Source organism: Capra hircus, chromosome 4 (assembly GCF_001704415.2).
Source record: "Capra hircus breed San Clemente chromosome 4, ASM170441v1, whole genome shotgun sequence".
NCBI classification, from domain to species: Eukaryota; Metazoa; Chordata; class Mammalia; order Artiodactyla; family Bovidae; genus Capra; species Capra hircus.
The window spans coordinates 86,917,460-86,939,008 of record NC_030811.1 but is presented as its reverse complement, the minus strand read 5'-3'; the positions used below and the strand labels follow the sequence as shown (position 1 = coordinate 86,939,008).

Below are 21,549 nucleotides of genomic sequence, written 5' to 3'. Positions count from 1 at the left end.
CTCTGCAACCAGTAAATACATTTATGATGTTGAATTAATGGTATATTAAAGACCTGGGTTGAGCTTACTATTAATATTTCTCTTTCACTTCTGGTAGCAGAAGCAAGGACACACTCATTTGTTGCTGTTGGGCCCTTCCTCTATATTCTGTCTCCTGTTACCACACAGGGTGACACAGGGCCCTCCTGTCTCCCGTTACCACACAGGGTGACACAGGCCCCTCCCTCCGTGCTCTGTCTCCTGTCACCACACAGGGTGACACAGGGCCCTCCCTCCATGCTCTGTCTCCTGTCACCACACAGGGTGACACAGGGCCCTCCCTCCATGCTCTGTCTCCCATTACCACTTAGGGGTGATACAATGTCCTGCCTTAATGCTCTTTCTTACATTACCACACAGGGGTGGTACAGGGCCCTCTCTCCATGCTCTGTTTCCCATTACCACACAGGGGTGGCCTACACATCAGAATGCTTTCCTTGCAAGCCCGGCACCTTTAGCGACAAACCAGGTTCGTTCATCTGCCAAGTGTGTCCCAGAAACACCTATTCTGAGAAGGGAGCCAAAGAATGCATCAGGTGTGATGAGGACTCCCAATTTTCAGGTAAGATGAGTCTCCAGTGTATACTCTTTGATCTTTTCTGCTAAAGTTATGTTTGTGCACAGTGTATAGTCATAAGCCAGAAATCACACACAATGTGATGAAAACGGTGGGCCAGAAACCAAAGTCCTGAAATGAATTCATACTTAGTGGATAAAATAGGACTTCTAATTACTTCTTGCTGCAGAAGTTTTCTTTTTGTCCGTAATGTTTTCTGTTCCACAACCCCCAGGTAGCTGTTTTGGATATGTTCATACTTGCCTAAAAGAAATTCATATTGTACTTTTAGATGATTCGTTGGCATGGAGATGTACTTAGAAACTTAATTTCTTCCAGATTTACAACATGCAGTGATAATGGAGGAAATCTAATGTTTTCTTAGAAAGCTATGATGTGCTTCTTATGTACCTTGGAAACATTTTATTGCTCTAGGAAAAATAAAAATCCAGGCCTTCATTTGCTCTAGGCCTAACTAGTTCTACGTAAATTCTTCTTGCAAGATTATTTTTACTTTTCACTTGTCTGCTTTTTGTTTGTTTGCTTGTTCATGTTTGCCTTTTTTGTAGAGTCACAACATAAATGACTCATTTCTGAAATGCACTCTTGTGTTGCAGAAGAAGGATCCAGTGAGTGTATGGAACGCCCTCCGTGTACCTCAAAAGACTATTTCCAGATCCACACTCCATGTGATGAGGAAGGAAAGGTACAGGCTATGTTCAGTCATCTACATCCCTCATTTATCCACCTCTTTTCCTATTTTGAACAGACTACAGGTTGTTCCTTAGTTAAATGAGCAGATATATAGCACGTGTGTTTAAGTAGCACAGAGGAAATTTAAGAATTTAGACTCCTAAGTCCACCTTTCTGGCTTTGATTTTCATGTCTGCTGCTTATTAGGTCTTCCCTGTAGGTAGCTCAACCAATAAAGAATCTGCATGTGATGCAGGAGACCAGGGTTTGATCCCTGGGCTGAGAAGTTCCTTTAGAGAAGCAATCCACTCCCAGTATTCTTGCCTGGGAGAGAATTCCACGGACAGAGAAGCCTAGCAGGGTCACATGGAGATCCATGGGATTGCAAAGAGTCAGACGTGACGGCGACTAACACACACTGCTTATAGTGCTATGTTGTGTGCTCTAAGTCTCAGATTTTTTCACCTGTACAATGGGAGTAATATCAGTACTTACTTCATAGGGCTGCCATGAAAATACATGAGATACTCAATTGAAGGTTCCCTAACACAGTGCCTGGTGCGTAGTGAGTGCTCAGTCAGTTACTGCTATTGTAAACAGTTAAGTTTTTTCAGGAATATTAGTATCAGGAGAGCACAGCCTTAAAATGTGTTCTGTGACTCACAGAATGAAGATAATGTTTAACTTCTCTTTAATTATTTGGTTACTCAGTAGGTTCAGTCAATAAAAGCCATGCAGCCATAGGTTGATGCAGTTATGGCAGATTGCTATGTAACTGCATTTAGAAAATGCAAATTAATTACCATATAAATGGCACTTAGCCAGAGGAAGGATACAAACCCAAACTCTGCAGCTGACCTGCCATTGTCTTAATTAAAAAGTTAGCCTTATCAGTCTATGTTAGTAGGAGAAACTGAGATTAAGGTGGCTGTGATGCAGCATTCTTTGTGTATGTGTGCATCTTTGAAATAATGACATTGATTTTTGTCCTTAGGTTCTAATCTGTAATTTTTATATTTATATAATTGTTTATCTTACCCTTAGTCCTTAAGCTTTTTAAATTTACTTTCCAATACTTAAGACAAAGTATATTCTTATATTAACAGTATAGCAAGTACTTAGAATAGGTCAAAGGAAGGACAGTTTAAATTATGGACATTTTCATTTAGAAGTGCATCTATTAATTTCAGTCAGAAGAGTAATGTTAACAGCTTTTAAAGAGTAAGGATTTATGAAGTATGGACTATGATGTTGAATGTTGTTAATGGCCAAGTAAGAGCTATTTCTATTTAGAAAATATATGCAGAGAGCCATTGCATGCTAAGTCACTTCAGTTGTGTCTGAGTCTTTGTGGCCCTATGGACTGTAGCCCGCCAGGCTTCTCTGTCTATGGGGGTTCTCCAGGCAAGAATACTGGAGTGGGTTTCTATGCCTTCCTCCATTAAGGTGAGTTGAAAGTAATTTGGAATAATGTTTCTTTAGTTAAACTTTTCTTGGCTAAACTTTCTTTTGTGATGAGTAAGGCAAATTAAATTTATTTTATGTTCAGTTCAGTTCAGTCACTTGGTCGTGTCTGACTCCTTGCTACCCCATCGACTGCAGCAGGCCAGGTTTTCCTATCACCAACTCCCAGAGCTTACTCAGACTCATGTCCACTGAGTCAGTGATGCCATCCAACCACCTCATCCTCTGTAGTCCTCTTCTCCTTCTGCCTTCAATCTTTCCCAGCAACAGGGTCTTTTCCAGTGAGTCAGTTTTTTGCATCAGTTGGCCAAAGTATTGGAGTTTCAGCTTCAGCATCTTTCCAATGAATATTCAGGCCTGATTTCCTTTAGGATTGACTGTTTTGATCACCTTGTTGTCCAAGGGACTCTCAAGAGTCTTCTTTAACACCACAGTTCAAAAGCATCAGTTCTTCAGCACTCAGCTTTCTTTATAGTCCACGTCTCACATGCATACATTACTGGAAAAGCCATAGCTTTGACTAGATGGACCTTTGTCGGCAAAGTAATGTGTCTGCTTTTTAATATGCTGTCTAGGTTGGTCATAGCTTTTCTTCCAAGGTGCCAGCATCTTTTAATTTCATGGCTGCAGTCACCATCTGCAGTGATATTGGAGCCCAAGAAAATAAAGTCTGTCACTGTTTCCATCGTTTCCCCATCTATTTGCCATGAAGTGATGGGACCAGATGCCGTGATCTTAGCTTTCTGAATGTTGAGTTTTAAGCCAACTTTTTCACTCTCCTCTTTCACTTTCATCAAGAGGCTCTTTAGTTCTTCTTCACTTTCTGCCCATAAGGGTGGTGTCATCTGCGTATCTGAGGTTATTGATATTTCTCCCAGCAATCTTGATTCCAGCTTGTGCTTTATTCACCCTGGCATTTGGCATGATGTACTCTGCATGGCTGAGTGGCTCAGAGGTTAAAGTGTCTGCCTGGAATGCAGGAGACCCAGGTTCGATCCCTGGGTTGGGAAGATCCCCTGGAGAAGGAAGTGGCAACCCACTCCAGTACTCTTGCCTGGAGAATCCCATCGAGGGAGGAGCCTGGTAGGCTACAGTCCATGGGGTCGCAAAAAGTCGGACATGACTGAGTGACTTTACTTACTTACTTTGCATATAAGTTAAATGAGCAGGGTGATAATATACTGCCTTAACATATTCCTTTCCTGATTTGGAACCAGTCTGTTGTTCCATGTCCAGTTCCAGCTGTTGCTTCTTGACCTGCATACAGATTCCTCAGGAGGCAGGTCAGGTGGTCTGGTGTTCCCATCTCTTGAAGAATTTTCCATAGTTTTTTGTGATCCACACAGTGAAAGGCTTTGGTGTAATCAATAAAGCAGAAGTAGATGTTTTTGTGGAAGTCTCTTGCTCTTTTGATGATTCAACAGTTGTCGGCAATTTGGTCTCTGGTTCCTCTGCCTTTTCTGAATCCAGCTTGAACATCTGGAAGTTCCTGGTTCATGTACGGTTGAAGCCTGGCTTAGAGAATTTTGAGAATTACTTTGCTCGTGTGTGAGATGAGTGCAATTGTGCAGTGGTTTGAACATTCTTTGGCTTTTGAATGGAAACTGATCTTTTCCAGTCCTGTGGCCACTGTTGAATTTTCCAAATTTGCTGGCATATTGAGTGCAGCACTTTCACAGCATCATCTTTTTGGATTTCAAATAGCTCAGCTGGAATTCCATCATTTCCACTAGCTTTGTTTGTAGTGATGCTTCCTAAGGCCCACTTGACTTCACATTCCGGGATGTCTGGCTCTAGGTAAGTGATCACACCTTCGTGTGATCACATCACTTGACTTCACTTCACATCACATCACACCACATCACATCACATCACATCACTTCATTATCTGGGTCACAAAGACCTTTTTTGTATAGTTCTTCTATGTATTCTTGCCACCTCTTCTTAATATCTTCAGCTTCTGTTAGGTCCATGTCATTTCTGTCCTTTATTGTGCCCATCTTTGCATGAAATTTTCCCTTAGCGTCTCTAATTTTCTTGAAGAGGTCTCTACTCTTTCCCATTTTATTGTTTTCCTCTATTTCTTTAAAATGATCACTGAGGAAGGCTTTCTTATCTCTCCATGCTATTCTTTGGAACACTAGTCTTTAATTAAACTGTAAAGAAGGCTGAGCACTGAAGAACTGATGCTGTTGAACTGTGGTGCTGGAGAAGATCTTGAGAGTCCCCTGAACTGCATGGAGATCAAACCAGTCAGTCCAAAGGAAATTAACCCTGAATATTCATTGGAAGGACTGATGCTGAAGTTGAATCTCCAATATTTTGGCCACCTAATGTGAAGAGCTGACTCATTAGAAAAGACCCTGATGCTGAAGAAGATTGAAGGCAGGATGAGACGGGTATGGCAGATGATGAAATAGTTGGATGTCACCACTGACCCAATGGACATGAATTTGAGCAAGCTCCGGGTAATGGTAAAGGACAGGGAGGCCTGGTGTGCTGCTGTCTATGTGGTTGCAAAGAGTTGGACATGACTGAGAATTGATGCTTTTGAACTGTGGTGTTGGAGAAGACTCTTGAGAGTCCCTTGGACTGCAAGGAGATCCAACCAGCCCATCCTAAAGGAGATCAGTCCTGGGTGTTCATTGGAAGGACTGATGTTGAAGCTGATTTCACTCCAGTACTTGGCCACCTGATGAGAAGAGCTGACTCATTTGAAAAGACCCTGATGCTGGGAAAGATTGAGGGCAGGAGGAGAAGGGGACAACAGAGGATGAGATGGTTGGATGGCATCATCCACTCAAGAACATGGGTTTGGGTGGATTCCAGGAGTTGGTAATGGACAGGGAGGCCTGGTATGCTGTGGTTCATGGGGTCACAAAGAGTTGGACATGACTGAGCGACTGAACTAAGCAGCACTGAACAGCAATAAAAACATTACTGAACCGTGAATGAATAAGATCTAGTATACAAATGGATCTTGTTTTCGCTGTAATAAAAATATTCAAAAATCATGTTTTTATTATGTCCGTGAGTAATGATGTCAGTGAATAGAATGATAAAATCTAGTTGGCCTGTGCTTAAAGAAGGTGTGCTGCGATTCATGGGGTCTCAAAGAGTCGGACACAAGTGAGCAACTGAACTGAACTAAAGAAGTAGAGTGACATATTAAATATAGAATGTACAGCGTGCACATACATGCATACACACACATACACGGGCACATGTGTACACCCACAGGCATATTGTGTACACAGATACACACAAATTATGGTGTTTTTGTGTTCTTGATATGTAGCAAAATAGTGTACCGGCACTCCATAAACTCAGTGATTCTTTTTTAAAAATTTCAATTGGCATATAGTTGATTTACAATCTTGTATTAGTTTCTGCTACATAGTAAAGTGAATCAGTTATACATATACATATATCCACTCTTTATTCTTTTCCCAGATAGGTCATTATGGAGTACTGAGTAGAATTCCCTGTGCCATACTGTGGGTCCTTGTTAACTATCTCTTTTATATCACTGATTCTTTAAAAACTGATTTAAGTCTTACTTTAAGAGAGAGGTTTCTAGCTTTAGAAGTGAACAAAAAGCAGTAGGAACTTAATTAGATAACATATATAGTGAAGACATGTCTATTATACACATCCATTCGAATATTTTCCAATTTTATTACATTTTCGTTTGTTCTGGTTTCATCTTTTGAAGAGTTATTTATTCTTGCTTTGAGTAGCCTGGCAATTTGCTGGTGGCTTAATGATGTTTCCCAGGGCATTCATCGACTGTCTTTTGACTCTTATTGTCCTGTCATGCTCTTCTGGATCTTATTGTCCCCTTGCTTGGAGAGCATCATCAAGGGAAATGGCTCTTGAGGTATACAGATTTTGAACACTATAATTCATATGACACAGGAATGTTCAAGTTTTTGAAACTTAGTTATTTGCTTGCTTCCTGCCTATCAGTTCAGTTCAGTTGCTCAGTCGTGTCCGACTTTGCAACCCCATGAACCGTAGCACGCCAGGCCTCCCTGTCCATCACCAACTCCTGGAGTTTACCCAAACCCATGTCCATTGAGTCAGTGATGCCATCCAACCATCTCATCCTCTGTCATCCCCTTCTCCTCCTGCCCTCAACCTTTCCCAGCATCAGGGTCTTTTCAAATGAGTCAGCCCTTCTCATCAGGTGGCCAAAGTATTGGAGTTTCAGCTCCAACATCAGTCCTTCCAATGAACACCCAGGACTGATCTCCTTTAGGATGGGCTGGTTGCATCTCCTTGCAGTCCAAGGGACTCTCAAGAGTCTTCTCCAACACCACAGTTCAAAAACATCAATTCTTCGGCACTCGGCTTTCTTTATAGTCCAACTCTCACATCCATATATGACTACTGGAAAACCATAGCCTCGACTAGACAGACCTTTGTTGACAAAGTAATGTCTCTGCTTTTTAGTATGCTGCCTGCCTATGGGGTACACTTTTAAGGAAAATTTTAATTGGTAACTGGAACCATTCTAATCCTGATTAATAGACTCTCATTCACATCATGAAAAATGTGGAGTGTCTACTCATTAACTCATTCATTCAGTGAATCTTTACTGAGCACTGGTTATATGCAGAGTGCTGAGTGATGAGGGCAGAGCCAAGTAAGGACAGACAGAAGAAGATACATGTCTCCATAGACTGCAGAGCAGTTGTTGTTCAGCTTTGGTGAACATCAGACTCCCCTGGAGGTTCCTGTCCCAGATTTTCTATTTCAGTAGATCCAGGGCATGGCCTGAGAATGTACATTTCTAAGAAGTTCCCAGGTAATTCTGACTCTGCTGGTCCAAGATCTCAGTAAAATAGGAACGTCTGGTCTAGACTTTAGAAAAAGGGTTAATCTGTCATAGAAAATGAGTCATTATTTCTGATCATTATTAGCGCTATAGGAGAGAAGTCTGAGCTTTTGGGTGCTCTGACCAAATCAGGGAAGGCTTCAGAGATATGTAAAACCTGGGTGAAATGTTTATAAAAAAATCTATAAAATCAAATGTTTTACATATAGTTCTTAAACTAGCCATATATCCACTAATCGTATCATTTGGTCCACAGCTCTCTGTCTTATCCACAGGGAGATAATGAGAAGCTCTATCAAATGTTTGTTAATATTAAAAGATGCCCTCTCTTGAGGAATACTTGTCTGTTATCCAGTCAACTAGTCAACATTCTTCTGGGCTCAGATCTCAAGCACAGAATCTTTGCATGTGTTTGTATATAGCTATATAGGTGTACCTCATGCAACATTTGTAAAATGTGGGTTCTAAACAACCTTTAAAAAACGAAACACACATGAAAATTTCAAGTTCACTCACTGCTATGAAAGCATGCCTGCTCTAGCACTTGCTTATGTCATGAGTTGTATCCAGTGCAACTCCCTACTCTCACCCCCACATCTGGTCACACTCAGGCTCCATACCATGTCAGTTTGGCTTCTGTAGTTGGAGATAATTATGAAATTAATGTATTGAATTTAAAAAATACTTTTCAGAATTTGAGTGGGAACAGGCAGGGCAGGAGTCCCTTGACTCATGTGACTGGGGAAGTTATCACAGAGCAAACAGTTTTTACCAAGCCTTTCTTTTGCTCTTCTCACTGATATTCTTGGCTCAGTTTGATTTCCTTCTCAGATAGCTTCTTTCTGTGGTGCCAAATACACTCTGATATCTCCATTCCAGCCACTATCATCCTCACAGAATTTGATCAAAGGAAGGCTGAACAAAGTTTCTGAAAATACTGGCCCTGATTGAATCTTGAGCTCATCTCAAACCAGACATTCTGTCCAGTAGTGTGAGCTACTCTGGTTATACTGCTTAGTTCACCTGCTAATGTCTACGGCTGGGAAGGCTAGACCATGTGGCTCCCAGTTCCTTTCATCACCACACAAGTTAGTTCCAAAAGAGAAAGAGATACTGTCTGTTAGCACAATAAAATGAGAGTGATTCTGCATAGATTCCAGAAAACATCACTCTTAAATAATGTAGATCTGGCAAGATTGTCTTGAAATCCTGGGAATTCCCGCAGATTTTGTACGTACCTCTTTTGATACTTATGTGATGATCAACATTTGCAATACTTTGATATGTTTTTCAGTCGCTAAGTCATGTCCAACTCTTTGCAACCCCATGGACTGCAGCACTGCAGGCTTCCCTGTCCTCCACTATCTCTCGGAGTTTGTTCAAGTTAATGTCCATTGAGTTGGTGATGCTATCCAACCATCTCATTCTCTGCCGCCGCCTTCTCCTTTTGCCTTCAGTCTTTCCCAGCATCAGGGTCTTTTCCAGTGAGTCAGCTACTCACATCAGGTGGCCAAAGTATTGGAGTTTCAGTATCAGTCCTTCCAAAATATTCAGAGTTGATTTTCTTTAGGATTGACCAGTGTGATCTCCTTGCAGTCCATGGCACTCTCTAGAGTCTTTCATATGAGATCACTTTATTGCAAATACTTGTAAAGATGACTGTTTCCTTCACCAAACTCTCTGCTTCCCATAGACAGAAACATGTTCTTAATTATTAAAAAATAAAAATAAAAATTTTAGGTGTAGTAGAGTACCCAGATGGAGAAGGCAATGGCACCCCACTCCAGTACTCTTGCCTGGAAAATCCTATGGACGGAGGATCCTGGTGGGCTGCCGTCTATGGGGTCGCACAGAGTCGGACACAACTGAAGCGACTTAGCAGCAGCAGCAGCAGCAGCAGCAGCAGCAGCAGCAGCAGCAGCAGCAGCAGCAGCAGAGTACCCAGAATGCAGAAGATAGTGAATTATCTTTTGAATGAATTAATGAATGAGAGAATTAGTAAGTGAATGTATGATTAACGCAGTTAGAGTGTTGTGTTCTGTCTTCTGTAGAGGCTTGAGGAAATTTTGACAAAATGGGAAGACTCCAGAGAAAAGAAGTAGATAAGTACTTCATATGAAATATTATTAAAATTACTAGAAATATTTTTTTCAGATTGGAGGAAAGACCCCATCGAATGGTGGACTGGTGATCATCTTTCTGATGTTTCCTACTAGTCCAAAAGAGATTTGATGTCTTTCCTTTGAATAACCATGACATTTCATGTTTCTCTTGGAAATGATGATGATGATGATAGTAATAGTAGTGATAGTGTTAATAGCAGAAGCAGGTGTCATTTACATATTTATCTACATGCTTGCTTTGTGTGTATATTCAAGCATTGCTTCCAGTTCTTTTTTCAACAGCTGTGTAACTGGACTTTAGTATACCCAGTTTGAAAATGGGAAAACTGAGACTTAATGAGATTAAATAATTTTTTTAAGGTCATAGCTATTTGTGGCTATGTCTTAAGACTAGAATTCTAATCAACTCTGTTGTTTTCCAAATCTGATGCTTTTGTATCCTCTTCATATATTTTCTTTTTCTATTATAGTAGTTTGTAAATCTTTCTCTTACAAACAGAGGTTTGTAAACCTTTTTCAGAACAGTTTGTCTCACTAATATTTAAATTTCCTACAATGCTTTCTTCTACATGTAGTAGATACTTAGTAAGAATTTCCTGAATATTAAGTTTAAGCATTTGAAAGAAAGTCTTAGAATAAAAAGCAAGTGAAATGCACTTGGAGCTTTTGTTTCTTAATTAGGATGATGGAAAAACATTTTTCAGTGACTAGGGATTTCTCAATTTAAAAATTTCACAAGTCTTCTTTAACATCTTTACTTAAAAGAAAGCTTTGCTACTGCTAAGTCACTTCAGTCGTGTCCGACTCTGTGCGACTCCATAGACGGCAGCCCACCAGGCTCCCCCGTCCCTGGGATTCTCCAGGCAAGAACACTGGAGTGGGTTGCATTTCCTTCTCCAATGCATGAAAGTGAAAAGTGAAAGTGAAGTCGCTCAGTCGTGTGTGACTCTTAGCGACCCCATGGACTGCAGCCCACCAGGCTTCTCCGTCCATGGGATTTTCCAGGTGAGAGTACTGGAGTGGGGTGCCATTGCCTTCTCCAAAAGAAAGCTTTACTGAGATGTAATTATCATACCATAAGGTCATCCATGTATAGTGTCGATTCAGTTTATTATTATTATTATATTTAATTTTAGAACATTTTCTTACCTAAAGCCCCAGCTAGAACCTTCAGGACAATGTTAGATCCCCATGGTGTCTTCCACATAATGGAAGAATAGGACCCAGGCTTTAAAGCATTTAGAGAAGAGACAGGGAGGAAATGACAAGGAAAAGCAGCAGCAGAGGCTTCATAAAAAAGGAATCCTAGTGAATGTTGATGCATAGAAGTGTGGGCTGAGGACCAGCCTAGAGCATTTGTGGATGTTGAGCCCGACCTTGAAGGAGGGGTCTTTCACACCTTGGCAGAATGGTGTGGTACTTCTAAGAGAAGTGGTGATAAGTGCCCAGTGGTTTGCAGCTGGAGAGGATCAAGGTTTGGGAGAGGCAGAGAGGTGAGTGATAGACTGTCTGCCTGAAAACTTTCGAGTTAGAACATCATGACGCACACGGCTGTGATGCCGGAGTGGCAATCAGTAAATCCTTTTAAATCACATGTAATTTAGCGTAGATGAGTTGTCAGTCTGCAAAGGGTTTGGTGGGTTTGTGCAGAGACTTCCAAAGGGAGAAAGCTGTCAACCGTGAACAAACCCAGTCTCAAGTTTGAATGGTATTTTTATGTGAAAACCAGCTTCCAATTGATACCTCCAATGCGTCTCTTTAAAACATGTTTTACTCATGCTTAATATAAGTATACACAGATCTTACAGCTCTTCTGTAGCCTTAATGGCAATCTGCTAAGTTTTGCTCTATTAGGGTTTTAGTTTCATAAAGCATTTCATAATTTTATCTCAACTTGCCAAAGAATGAGTTGATTATTGGTTTTTCACCTGCACTGTGAGCCGTCTGGTACTAAATATCATTAATATTAATCATTATCTTTCCTCAGTCAGCCAGACTTGAAAGCATCTGTCCGCATTAGAGAGGCACAGAATCAATCTGCATGTGAAGCAAGAGGCTTTGCAAAGAAAACTTTTACTACAGAGCATTTGCACTTTGACTTCCAAGTGTTTAAAGGTGGTGCACATTTTCTAGATTTTAAACATATACTGTGCTTGGTTTGAAAATCATGTGGTTAAGGCGTTTGTCTAAAATCAATAAAAATTTTTTTATTATTTTTACCTTCACCAAACCAACTCTCCTTGGCTAGTGCTAGTTTACCATTTACTAGCTGTGTATGACTTTGGGGCTCTTATCTGAAGTTTCCTCATTTACAAGCTTGTGCATAATATAACTGAGCTCCTGAAATGGTGGGGAAGATTGCACAAAGCCTCCAGGATGAGCCCTCAGTGCACAGCCTCAGCACCACACCCACTCGCATATGGGAGCCATCTCTTCCCAATAGCGCAATACCTCACACGTAACTCAGTGCAGTTTTAGTTAATGTCAAAATAAATCAGCAAATTTGTGAATTGATCATCATTAGAGACTTGTTTTCTATACTTATTAAGCCAGACTTTAAAAAAGAGAATCCCCCAAACATAAAGTGTTTATTTGCTTACATTCTCTGAATTTTATATTGTCTTTCTCAGAGGAATTGAGAGCTTCTGTTGGATACAGGATCTAATTAATTTTTTCAGCTATTTAGGAAACTCCAGCAAGAATAGCAATCATTTTTGCAGATGGTGAGAAAGGCAGATGGTTGAAGTGGCTGGTTAAGCTGTATCATGACATAGGCCATAAATGTAGAATTGTAAAAAAAAAAAAAAAAAACCCAAACAACAGTTATTTATAATTCTGTTGAGACATCTAGTTTTTAAACTATGTTCTTAAGTAGCCTTCATCAGATAAGGTAATTTATTAATATTTGAGAATAAAATTGAGTGGCCTCAAGGGCTTACTATATATGATTTATTATTAACTGGAAATAACTATAGAGAATTGGAGAAGGAAATGGCAACCCACTCCAGTGTTCTTGCCTGGAGAATCCCAGGGACAGGGGAGCTACTGGTGGGCTACTGTCTATGGGGTCGCACAGAGTCGGACACGACTGAAGTGACTTAGCAGCAGCAGCAGCAGCAACTATAGAGAATTGTCTTTAATTTTGATTCTCCTGCTTCAATACTAGACTTATCATTGCTTTCAAGGAGAAATGGTACTTTCAGCTGAACATATGAAATAAATTTTAGTCTATTTTTAAAAAGCATGTTCAGCTGTGAAAGAACTTGAGTGATTTTTCTCTTTGCATGTAGACTGCCTTTTCTATTTTTCCACTGAGCATATACATTTTGTTTTGAAATGGCTAACTCACTTAATGTTTCTTTCTAGTTCCAAAAGATAAGAATTTTATAATCACAAATTTCTGGGTTTGGCTGACTTGTAGCTACTTAGTTGTATTTTGTTTTATTTTTGGGTACACACATGTGTGAGAAGAAAAGTTTAAAAGACTACCCTCCATGAAGGTAGAGGAGACCTTAATCCTGTCATTTAGAACACAGGTGACAGGGCCTAGAAGCCTCAGGAGGAAATAGTTTGGCTACAGCTCTTGTAGTCTAACCTCAGGTTATTTGGAAAGACTCAGAGAACAGCTACCAGTGTATGAAATAACGTGATTGAAATGTGAAGCTAGAGATATTCAACTAAAAAAGTAACTTTTTTGTTTTACCACCACTAAGTGCAAAGCAAGATGATGTGGGCTGTAGAAAGGGGAAAGGAAGAGAGTAGTGAGGGGTGGGTCTCAACACCAGGAAGATAGTCTGCAGAGAAACTTAGGGCACTTATGGAATAAAGTGAACAAGTGGCTAGAAGAGTAAGAGTTGCAGTCATGTTCTGTATGTTTGAAAGAGGAATTTCATAATGATACCCTGCATATATGAGGTAAGGTCTTTGCAGCTTAGTGTAAAACCATTTGGAGGTAACTGTCATTTTCCCACCAAAGTTTTTTTCTGTCTCATTTTGTTACTGAAGTTTTAGATTCTCTTCAGCTGGCTGTCTGTTTTGTCACTATTTGGACCTTACCCAGGCTGTCAGTTTAACATTTTTGTTATTGGCAGTTTAAAGCAAATAAAGCATGTTACAGGACCTGCAAGGTTTTTTTTTTTTTTTTTTTCTTTTTCTTTTGCAGACACAGATAATGTACAAGTGGATAGAGCCCAAAATCTGCCGAGAGGATCTCACGGATGCTATTAGGTTGCCCCCTTCTGGAGAGAAGAAGGATTGCCCACCTTGCAACCCTGGGTTTTATAACAATGGATCGTCTTCCTGCCATCCCTGCCCTCCTGGAACATTTTCGGATGGAACAAAGGGTATGGGATATCAATTGGCCCAAGAATCGGACCTTTAGTAAAATAAACTTGTTGGGTCACATTGACATTGTCCTGAATTGCTTTTATGGAAAATTCCTTAAAACACATAATTTTCTTATCTCACAGGCTAAAGAAGAGTTAAGAAATATAAAGGAATTATGAGACTGCAGTGGCTTATTCAGTATAGCAAAGAATATTTTTTTAATGGCATTTCATGTAACACACATCCTCTTAATGGGATGATGCTTTGGATATTTTTAAGAGAATTCCACTAATTTAAATGATTAAGGATAAGTGCTCCTTTTCCAGTGTGTGTGTGCACACAAACATTGATGTAAGCATAAAATACAACTCCTATTTCAATTGGAATAACCACATTTTATACCATAATAATAGAAAAAATTGATTATTTTGATCAGATAGCAATTAAATAGTCCCTAAGTAGGTTGTTTCAATGTGTGCGTTTGGGAAAAACTTAACAATATTAAAGAAAGATGGTTACAGAATTTGTTTTAATTTTATTAGATATAGATTACAATGCATTATTGTTGTAGATACCTTACTTGAGTATAGCCATGCTGTATGCTTAATATCCAGAGCCTTTGAGAGCATAAAAAGCAGTTGAATTGATTTGTGTTGAAATCTGCTTGCTGCAGGCTATCAATAGTATGATATATCCACTAATTTGAATTTAGTTTTCTCATTTGTAAAATTGCAGAGAATAATATGTAGCTCATCATCGTTGAGAACTTATATGAAAATGTCTCCTGTAGTACTTCAGTGCCAGAAAATGCTTGCTCAATAAACAATGTCTCCCTCTCCCCTTCTTTTACTGATGTGGTAATGCAGAATGTCTTGGCTACATGAAAACAATGGTTGTAAAAGACCCTTTATTTCAATGTTGCAGATTTAAATATTAATTTAAATAAGGTTTGTTTATAAATCTGGCTCTTTCCACACTCCTCAGCTCCTGTCATCACTTTTCAGTATAGACTATATTTTAAATTTCAAGTCATCAGTCCATAATTGATATAATGTTCTATTAAGTTTAGTAACTAATAGGAAGGATGTAATATTTCTTTCTTTATGAAGTGGGGGAAACTGATTCTAAAATCACATGTAAGAGAAGTTGTTTCAGAGTTACCTTTCTTATGCAAGTTTGTAATTTTGTATACATGTTTGTAAACATGGTCATAGACTCCATCAGAAGAGGAGTAGGAGGTGATTTAACCCTCCCCGAGCTCAGTGCTGAGCCAGAAAACCAAGCCAGGCAGTATAATTCAGTATAAGCAGTTACGCCCAGAAATGAAATAAATTATTTTAGAAGAGTTTGTGTTCATTTCCTTTTTCATGTTAGTCAAGTATATGTATACTCTACCCAGAATTATTTTTCTTTCAGACTGCTCTTGAAAAAGTTCTTAATTCTTAAGAGCTTTACTCTCTCTTCTTACTATTTGCCTCCCTGATGATTAAAGTTTAGTAGTGCTTGGAACAGAGGAAGAGGAAATGAACCAGATGTGACATCATTATAATTCTCTGTCCCACTTATCTCTTGTAGAATGTAGACCATGTCCAGCAGGAACAGAGCCTGCACTTGGGTTTGAATATAAATGGTGGAATGTACTTCCTGGCAACATGAAAACCTCCTGTTTCAATGTTGGGAATTCAAAGTGTGACGGCATGAATGGTGAGTTCAGAATCAGCCTTCTCAATGCATTTTGGTGGTAGTGTCTCTTGGACTCACTTGTGTAAAAACACACTAAATATTGGCATGAGGAACCTTAATCCTATCTCTTGGCTACTTGTCTTCCCAGATCTCACCTAAAATTAGTTAATACAGTGCCACAGCCACATGACTGTCCTATAAGAATATAAACTATTTTGCATTTTTGAGTCAGTTTTGAAATAAATATTGAGGATCACCACTTATGGTTGTTATAAATACTAGAATAGATTACTAAGGGAGACAATGAAATTTATGTTGTTTTCTTGGAAGGGTCATAGTGTATACATACCACTTTATGAAAGTGTTCTGCCTGGTTTGGTTTTCTGGCTCAGCACTGAGCTCGGGGAGGGTTAAATCATCTCTTACTCTTCTTCCTATGGAGTCTATGACCGTGTTTACAAACATGTCTCAACCTCACTTACTGAAAACTTGGAAACATGGCTGAACTCTATAGGATGGTTGCTGAATTCTTTTTGTTCTTACATTTTAGTGAGCGTACACTTCGTTATTCTGCAATATTTGTTGTTCGAATGAATGACAGTATCTCTATGTGTATTTTTAAACTTGACACTAGATATAGATGTTACAGATATTAAAATGTGCTCTTTACTTTTACAAGTTTACTGGTATTTTTTATCAGTTCAGTTTTTCTCAATACTATAGTTAATCATTGGGAAAATGCTATTTAATCACATCTGTTTTACATCAGCGCCTATCCAAAATAAACAGATTTGAAATGTGGGGAGTGAGGTGTACACATGAGTACTCAGTTTGACAAATCCTAGGTCCTTGAATAATTTTGGTTAAACAGATTCATGAAGGAAACCTTTATATATAAAAAACATTATGGAACAGTACTCTTTATCACCTAATAATCCCACTTCTGGGATTTTTTCCTAAAGGAGAAGAAGAAATTACATAGTAATTATTACCCGACTATAGGATTTATGTTCTAAAATTATCCTGTGGTTGAGGAAGTTTGAAATATTGCAAAAATAAGAAGGAGAATGTATTGATGAAAGCATTGGTACATTTGTGTGTGCATGCACTTACTAGTGAAGATTATCTGAAACATTAATTTTTTTAGAGAAGTTACTCTTAGTCTAAATTTCATGACAATATTTGATTTAGCCACTTGCTTACTCATTCACTTGTTGTTTAGTTATTAAATCATGTCCAACTCTTTTGCCACCCCATGGACTGTAGCCTACCAGCCTCTTCTGTCCATGGGATTTCCCAGGCAAGAATACTGTGGTGGATGCCATTTTCTTCTTTGGGGATCTTCCCAACCCAGGGATCTAACCCATGTCTCCTACATTGGCAGGTGGATTCTTTATCATTGAGCCACCAGGGAAGGCTTCTCCTTCACTCAGAGGCTATAATTTAAATTTTTGCTGATTTTCTGAAATGTTCAATTATTAATTTAAGTATACATCTCTGCAATATTAGCATGTGACACTGAAATAGCAAACAGTAAGTGAAAGATACAAAGATAAAGGAGATTATAATTTTATGACTGGTGGTTCAGTAAGTAGCCTCAAGGAAAGCAGTGCTCAGAATAATGAGGATCAAAGTGAGAGGCCCAGGGTAACTTGTCTCGTGAGGTCATTACTGCATCATGGAATTAAAGTGGATGTGCTTTGACCAACTTGACTGTGTGACTTGAAGTACTTTGAGGTTCTTTTGTATGCTCAGTTGGAATTTCCCATGGTTGTGGAACAGGTATGTATAAGTACATCTTTATGTACTGGAATTTTGCCTAAGAGGAATTTAGAGTTGTAAACAAATTAGTGTTTATTCACGAAGCTTTCATTGAGCATTATCTCTAATAACAAAACTGGAAATAAGCTAAATTCCAGCAATATGATAATTTTTATAAAAGTCATGCTGTACTAATTGGATGAAATGTTATGTAATCATTAAAAATGACAGCCATATGGAAAACAATTTGGCAGTATTTCAAACATTTTGAATGGTCCTGTTCTCTAACCCAGTAATTTCACGTCTGGGAATTTACACTAAGGAAACTGTGTGATGTAAAGAAAGAAATTATGCACAGATATGCTAATTTTAGTATTATTTATGAGAGTCAAAAATATGAGAAAACAAAGTTTTCAACATGGGGTATGATTAAATAAAATGATGATATAACCTTATAGCATATTGTTAACTCTTTAACACTAGATGTAACAAACATTTTTAATGGGAAAGTATTTTTGATATAATGATTATTAGAAAAATGAGAAGATAATGCCAAGTGAAAAAAAAACCAGAAAATAGATTATACAATTAAACCTAAGGTATATTTTAAAGAAAATTATGCACTAGATAAAGAGTGAAAAGAAATACTCTGAAATGTTGTTCATTACTTGGGCTGGGAGGTTTCTGAGAAGTTTGAATTACTTCATTGTTTTCATTTAGTCCACTGTATTTAATAAATATTCCTCATGTATTCACATTGCTTTCAGAATCAGAGTAACAGTACAAAATATTGGCTTTAAAAAATATATTTATTTGACCCAGTAGTTCTGATAGCTTATGGTGAATGATGTTGAATTCATGATCTCCAAAGAAGATTTAGCTTTGGGACCAGGGTTGATCACTCAAGAGCTTTTGTGTAGCAAAGTTTTATTAAAGTGAAAAAAGGGACAGAGAAAGCTTCTGACATAGACATCGGAAGGGGGATGGAGCCTGCCCCCACTCACTAGTCTTATCAAGGCCTTATACACTTTTCAGACCCACTCCCACAACGTCCATTTTAAGATGACAGGATTAGTCAGAAGGTTCTCAAGGAGAAGCATGTCCTCCAGCAGGATACATTGTTGTTATATAATCATGCTACAGAGTTTAAGGCAAAACATATCCTTGAGCAAGATGAGTTGTTTTGTTGTGCAGTTAATAGCTCTGGGCTTAAAGAAAAAAAACTTTTGGCCCCTTTCTCCTCCTTGAGATCTCCAGACCCCTATCTCCTCCTTGAGAGCCCCAGACCCCTTTCTCCTCTCAAGGGCCCTGGACCCCTTCCTCCTTGAGGGCCCCAGACTACTTATCAACCTACCTAGGAATTAATTCTCTCAGTTCTTTTATTGGTATTCTTTTCTAGAAAAATATAGAAAAGCTTTACCAAAAATATATTAATTATAGTGTCACTTAAACTAGCTAAAAAAGCTAAAACAATCCAAATGGTTACACTGGATGTATGGTCAGCAGGAGGTAAGTCCTGTAGTGGGAGTGATTTCTTACATTATGAGAATTAGTTATATCTGTCTACATGATAAACTATCAACTCAGTCATTAGCATGTTGGTGAACCATTTATACATAAAAATGCTTATGTAATAATGTTAGTGTATAAAACTATGAAACAAAATGTCATCAGCAATAAGATTTCAGTTATGTAAAACCATGTATGCATCAAAAAGATAGTGAAAAGAAACACCTCAGAATGTTAACAGTAGTTTTTTTCTGGGTGGTGAATTTATAAATAATTTTACTTTTCATCTTTAAATTTTTCTGTAGCTTTCAAAATTTTACAGTAAGTATAAATGTGATTTCTAAAAACATAAAAATTAACACAAAATAGAAATTATGTGTAGAAACATGAAAAATGTGGGATTCATTCTGAGGGAAAAAGCAAAATACAAAAGTGCTATAAGAATGTATCACAAACTGGGGGGTTTAAGACCACAGAAATTTACACTCTTGCAGCTCTGGAGGCTAGAAATTTGAAACCCTGGAATTGGCTTCCCCCTAGACCAGGGATTCCCCAGTAGCTCAGAAAGTTAAGTGTCTGCCTGTAATGCAGGAGACCTGGGTTTGATCCCTGGGTCAGGAAGATCCCCTGGAGAAGGAAATGGCAACCCACTCGGTACTGTTGACTGGAAAATCCCATGGATGAAGGAGCCTGGTAGGCTACATTCCATGGGGTCACAAAGAGTTGGACGTGACTGAGCGACTTCTCTTTCTTTCTTTTTAAGACCACAGAAATCTACACTGTTGCAGCTCTGGAGGCTAGAATTTCGAAACCCCAGAACTGGCAGGGCCATGTTCCTCCAAAGGCTCCCTGGGAAGACTCTTCCTTGCCTCTTCTAACTTCTAGTGGCTCCAGGCATTCCCTGACTTGTGGCAGCATAACTCCAGTCTCTGTCTCGTCTTCATGTGACTGTCTTCTCCTTGGGTCTCTGTGTCTCTGTGTGCTTATATGGTGTTCTTCCTGAGTGTCTGTGTCTAAATTTCCCTCTTCTCATAAGGACACCAGTTGTATTAGAGTAAGCCTCCCCCTAATGACCTCATCTTGACTTGATGATATCTACCAAGGCTCTGTTTCCAAATCAGGTCTGTTCATGAGTACAGGGGGTTAGAACTTCAATATATGTCGTTTTTTAGGCAGGCAGTATAATAAAACATATAGTAACAGCCAGTGTTCAAACATGAGATATATTTGTTTCCTCTTGCAAAGATTTGCCATTAATAAGTTTTGCCATTAATTAATAACCTTGTTTGATGGTATTTGGAGGGCTGCATCTCCTTACATTTTATTGTGGCCATTTCAGTCCATGGCGTGCTGATTGTTTCTTTGCAGAGGGCAGACTCACATCACATTCTATGAGCACATATTACCCCCATACTTTGACTGTTCTTAGCTGTGTCGCTTATATTCTACTGATTTCATAGTGCGGGTGGACCCAGTCTTAGCTTTCTTTCCCTAATATGTATCATGGTTTGTGAGACTCAGTGCCAGTTCAGTGAATGAATAAGTAAGTAAGTGAATGTGAATAGGTGTTAAATTAGGGAACAGTAATACAACGGACTCTAAGAAAGAACTCCAGACCCCACATCTTCATTAAGTAATTTGAAGTTTCTATTTCCCATTGGTTAACTGAAGACTAAGATTGTTTTCTTAGTTTATTAAACTGGATAAAAACCATCTGTTCTTGTTTAAAAAAATCATGCTTCATTGAGAAGACTGTTGTTAGTTTTACCATTAGGTAACTGTGTTGCAAAAATATGCATTACTTGATTATTCCTGGAGAATCATATGCAATATCTTTATTGATATCTAGGCATCTACATCTGCACGCAATTTACAACAGGAATTAAAAAATAGGGAATTCTTTTTTTTTGTGGCCTTATATAAAAAGATTGTTGGAAATCATTCATGGAGTTTTTGGTGATAACCTTTATCTTTTCTAGGTTGGGAGGTGGCTGGAGATCACATCCAGAGTGGGGCTGGAGGTTCCGATAATGATTACCTGATCTTAAACTTGCATATCCCAGGATTTAAGTAAGGAAAACCAATTCTGATTCCCTTATGTAAGAATCCTCATGCTTGTTTCCCAACAGAAACAGATGAAGCAGAACTGCTTTTATAAAATATATTATTATAATACTGTGATGTACTTAGCAAATAGCAAGCTGAGTAGGATAGTATAGATTTAAGAATATAGAATCAGCGATTGGGGAACTGTAATTGTTAATTGTATATTAGTTAGATGAAGCTGAAAGTTTTAAAAAATACTCTATCCAAACATTATGAAAACTATGACTCTTGGATGCTTACTTCAGAGATAGTAGTCTAAGACATTTGCAGGAGAATCTTTTCTTTGTTTACTGTTTTTTTCGCAGTTCTATATGTAAAGTACTATGTTACACATTCACAATTTGCTTTAGTCCCCCATGCTGAATTTCCCAATTGGAGTTTTTTCTTGCTATAGGCTATATGGCGACATTTACCCCAGGAGGTCTGAACATATCGCTGTGGCTTTGCAG

At 38.7% G+C, this 21,549-nt stretch overlaps 1 protein-coding gene across 1 annotated transcript in view; it reads left to right on the top strand.

Moving 5' to 3' along the window:
- Positions 1-21,549, top strand: part of KIAA1324L (KIAA1324 like) — a 212,874-nt gene that overhangs the window by 149,761 nt on the left and 41,564 nt on the right. The window contains exons 7-11 of the mRNA XM_018047288.1: positions 449-601; positions 1,213-1,301; positions 13,878-14,058; positions 15,617-15,745; positions 20,974-21,064. Coding sequence (XP_017902777.1) covers positions 449-601; positions 1,213-1,301; positions 13,878-14,058; positions 15,617-15,745; positions 20,974-21,064 — 643 coding nt within the window. The remainder of the gene's footprint in view (positions 1-448; positions 602-1,212; positions 1,302-13,877; positions 14,059-15,616; positions 15,746-20,973; positions 21,065-21,549) is intronic.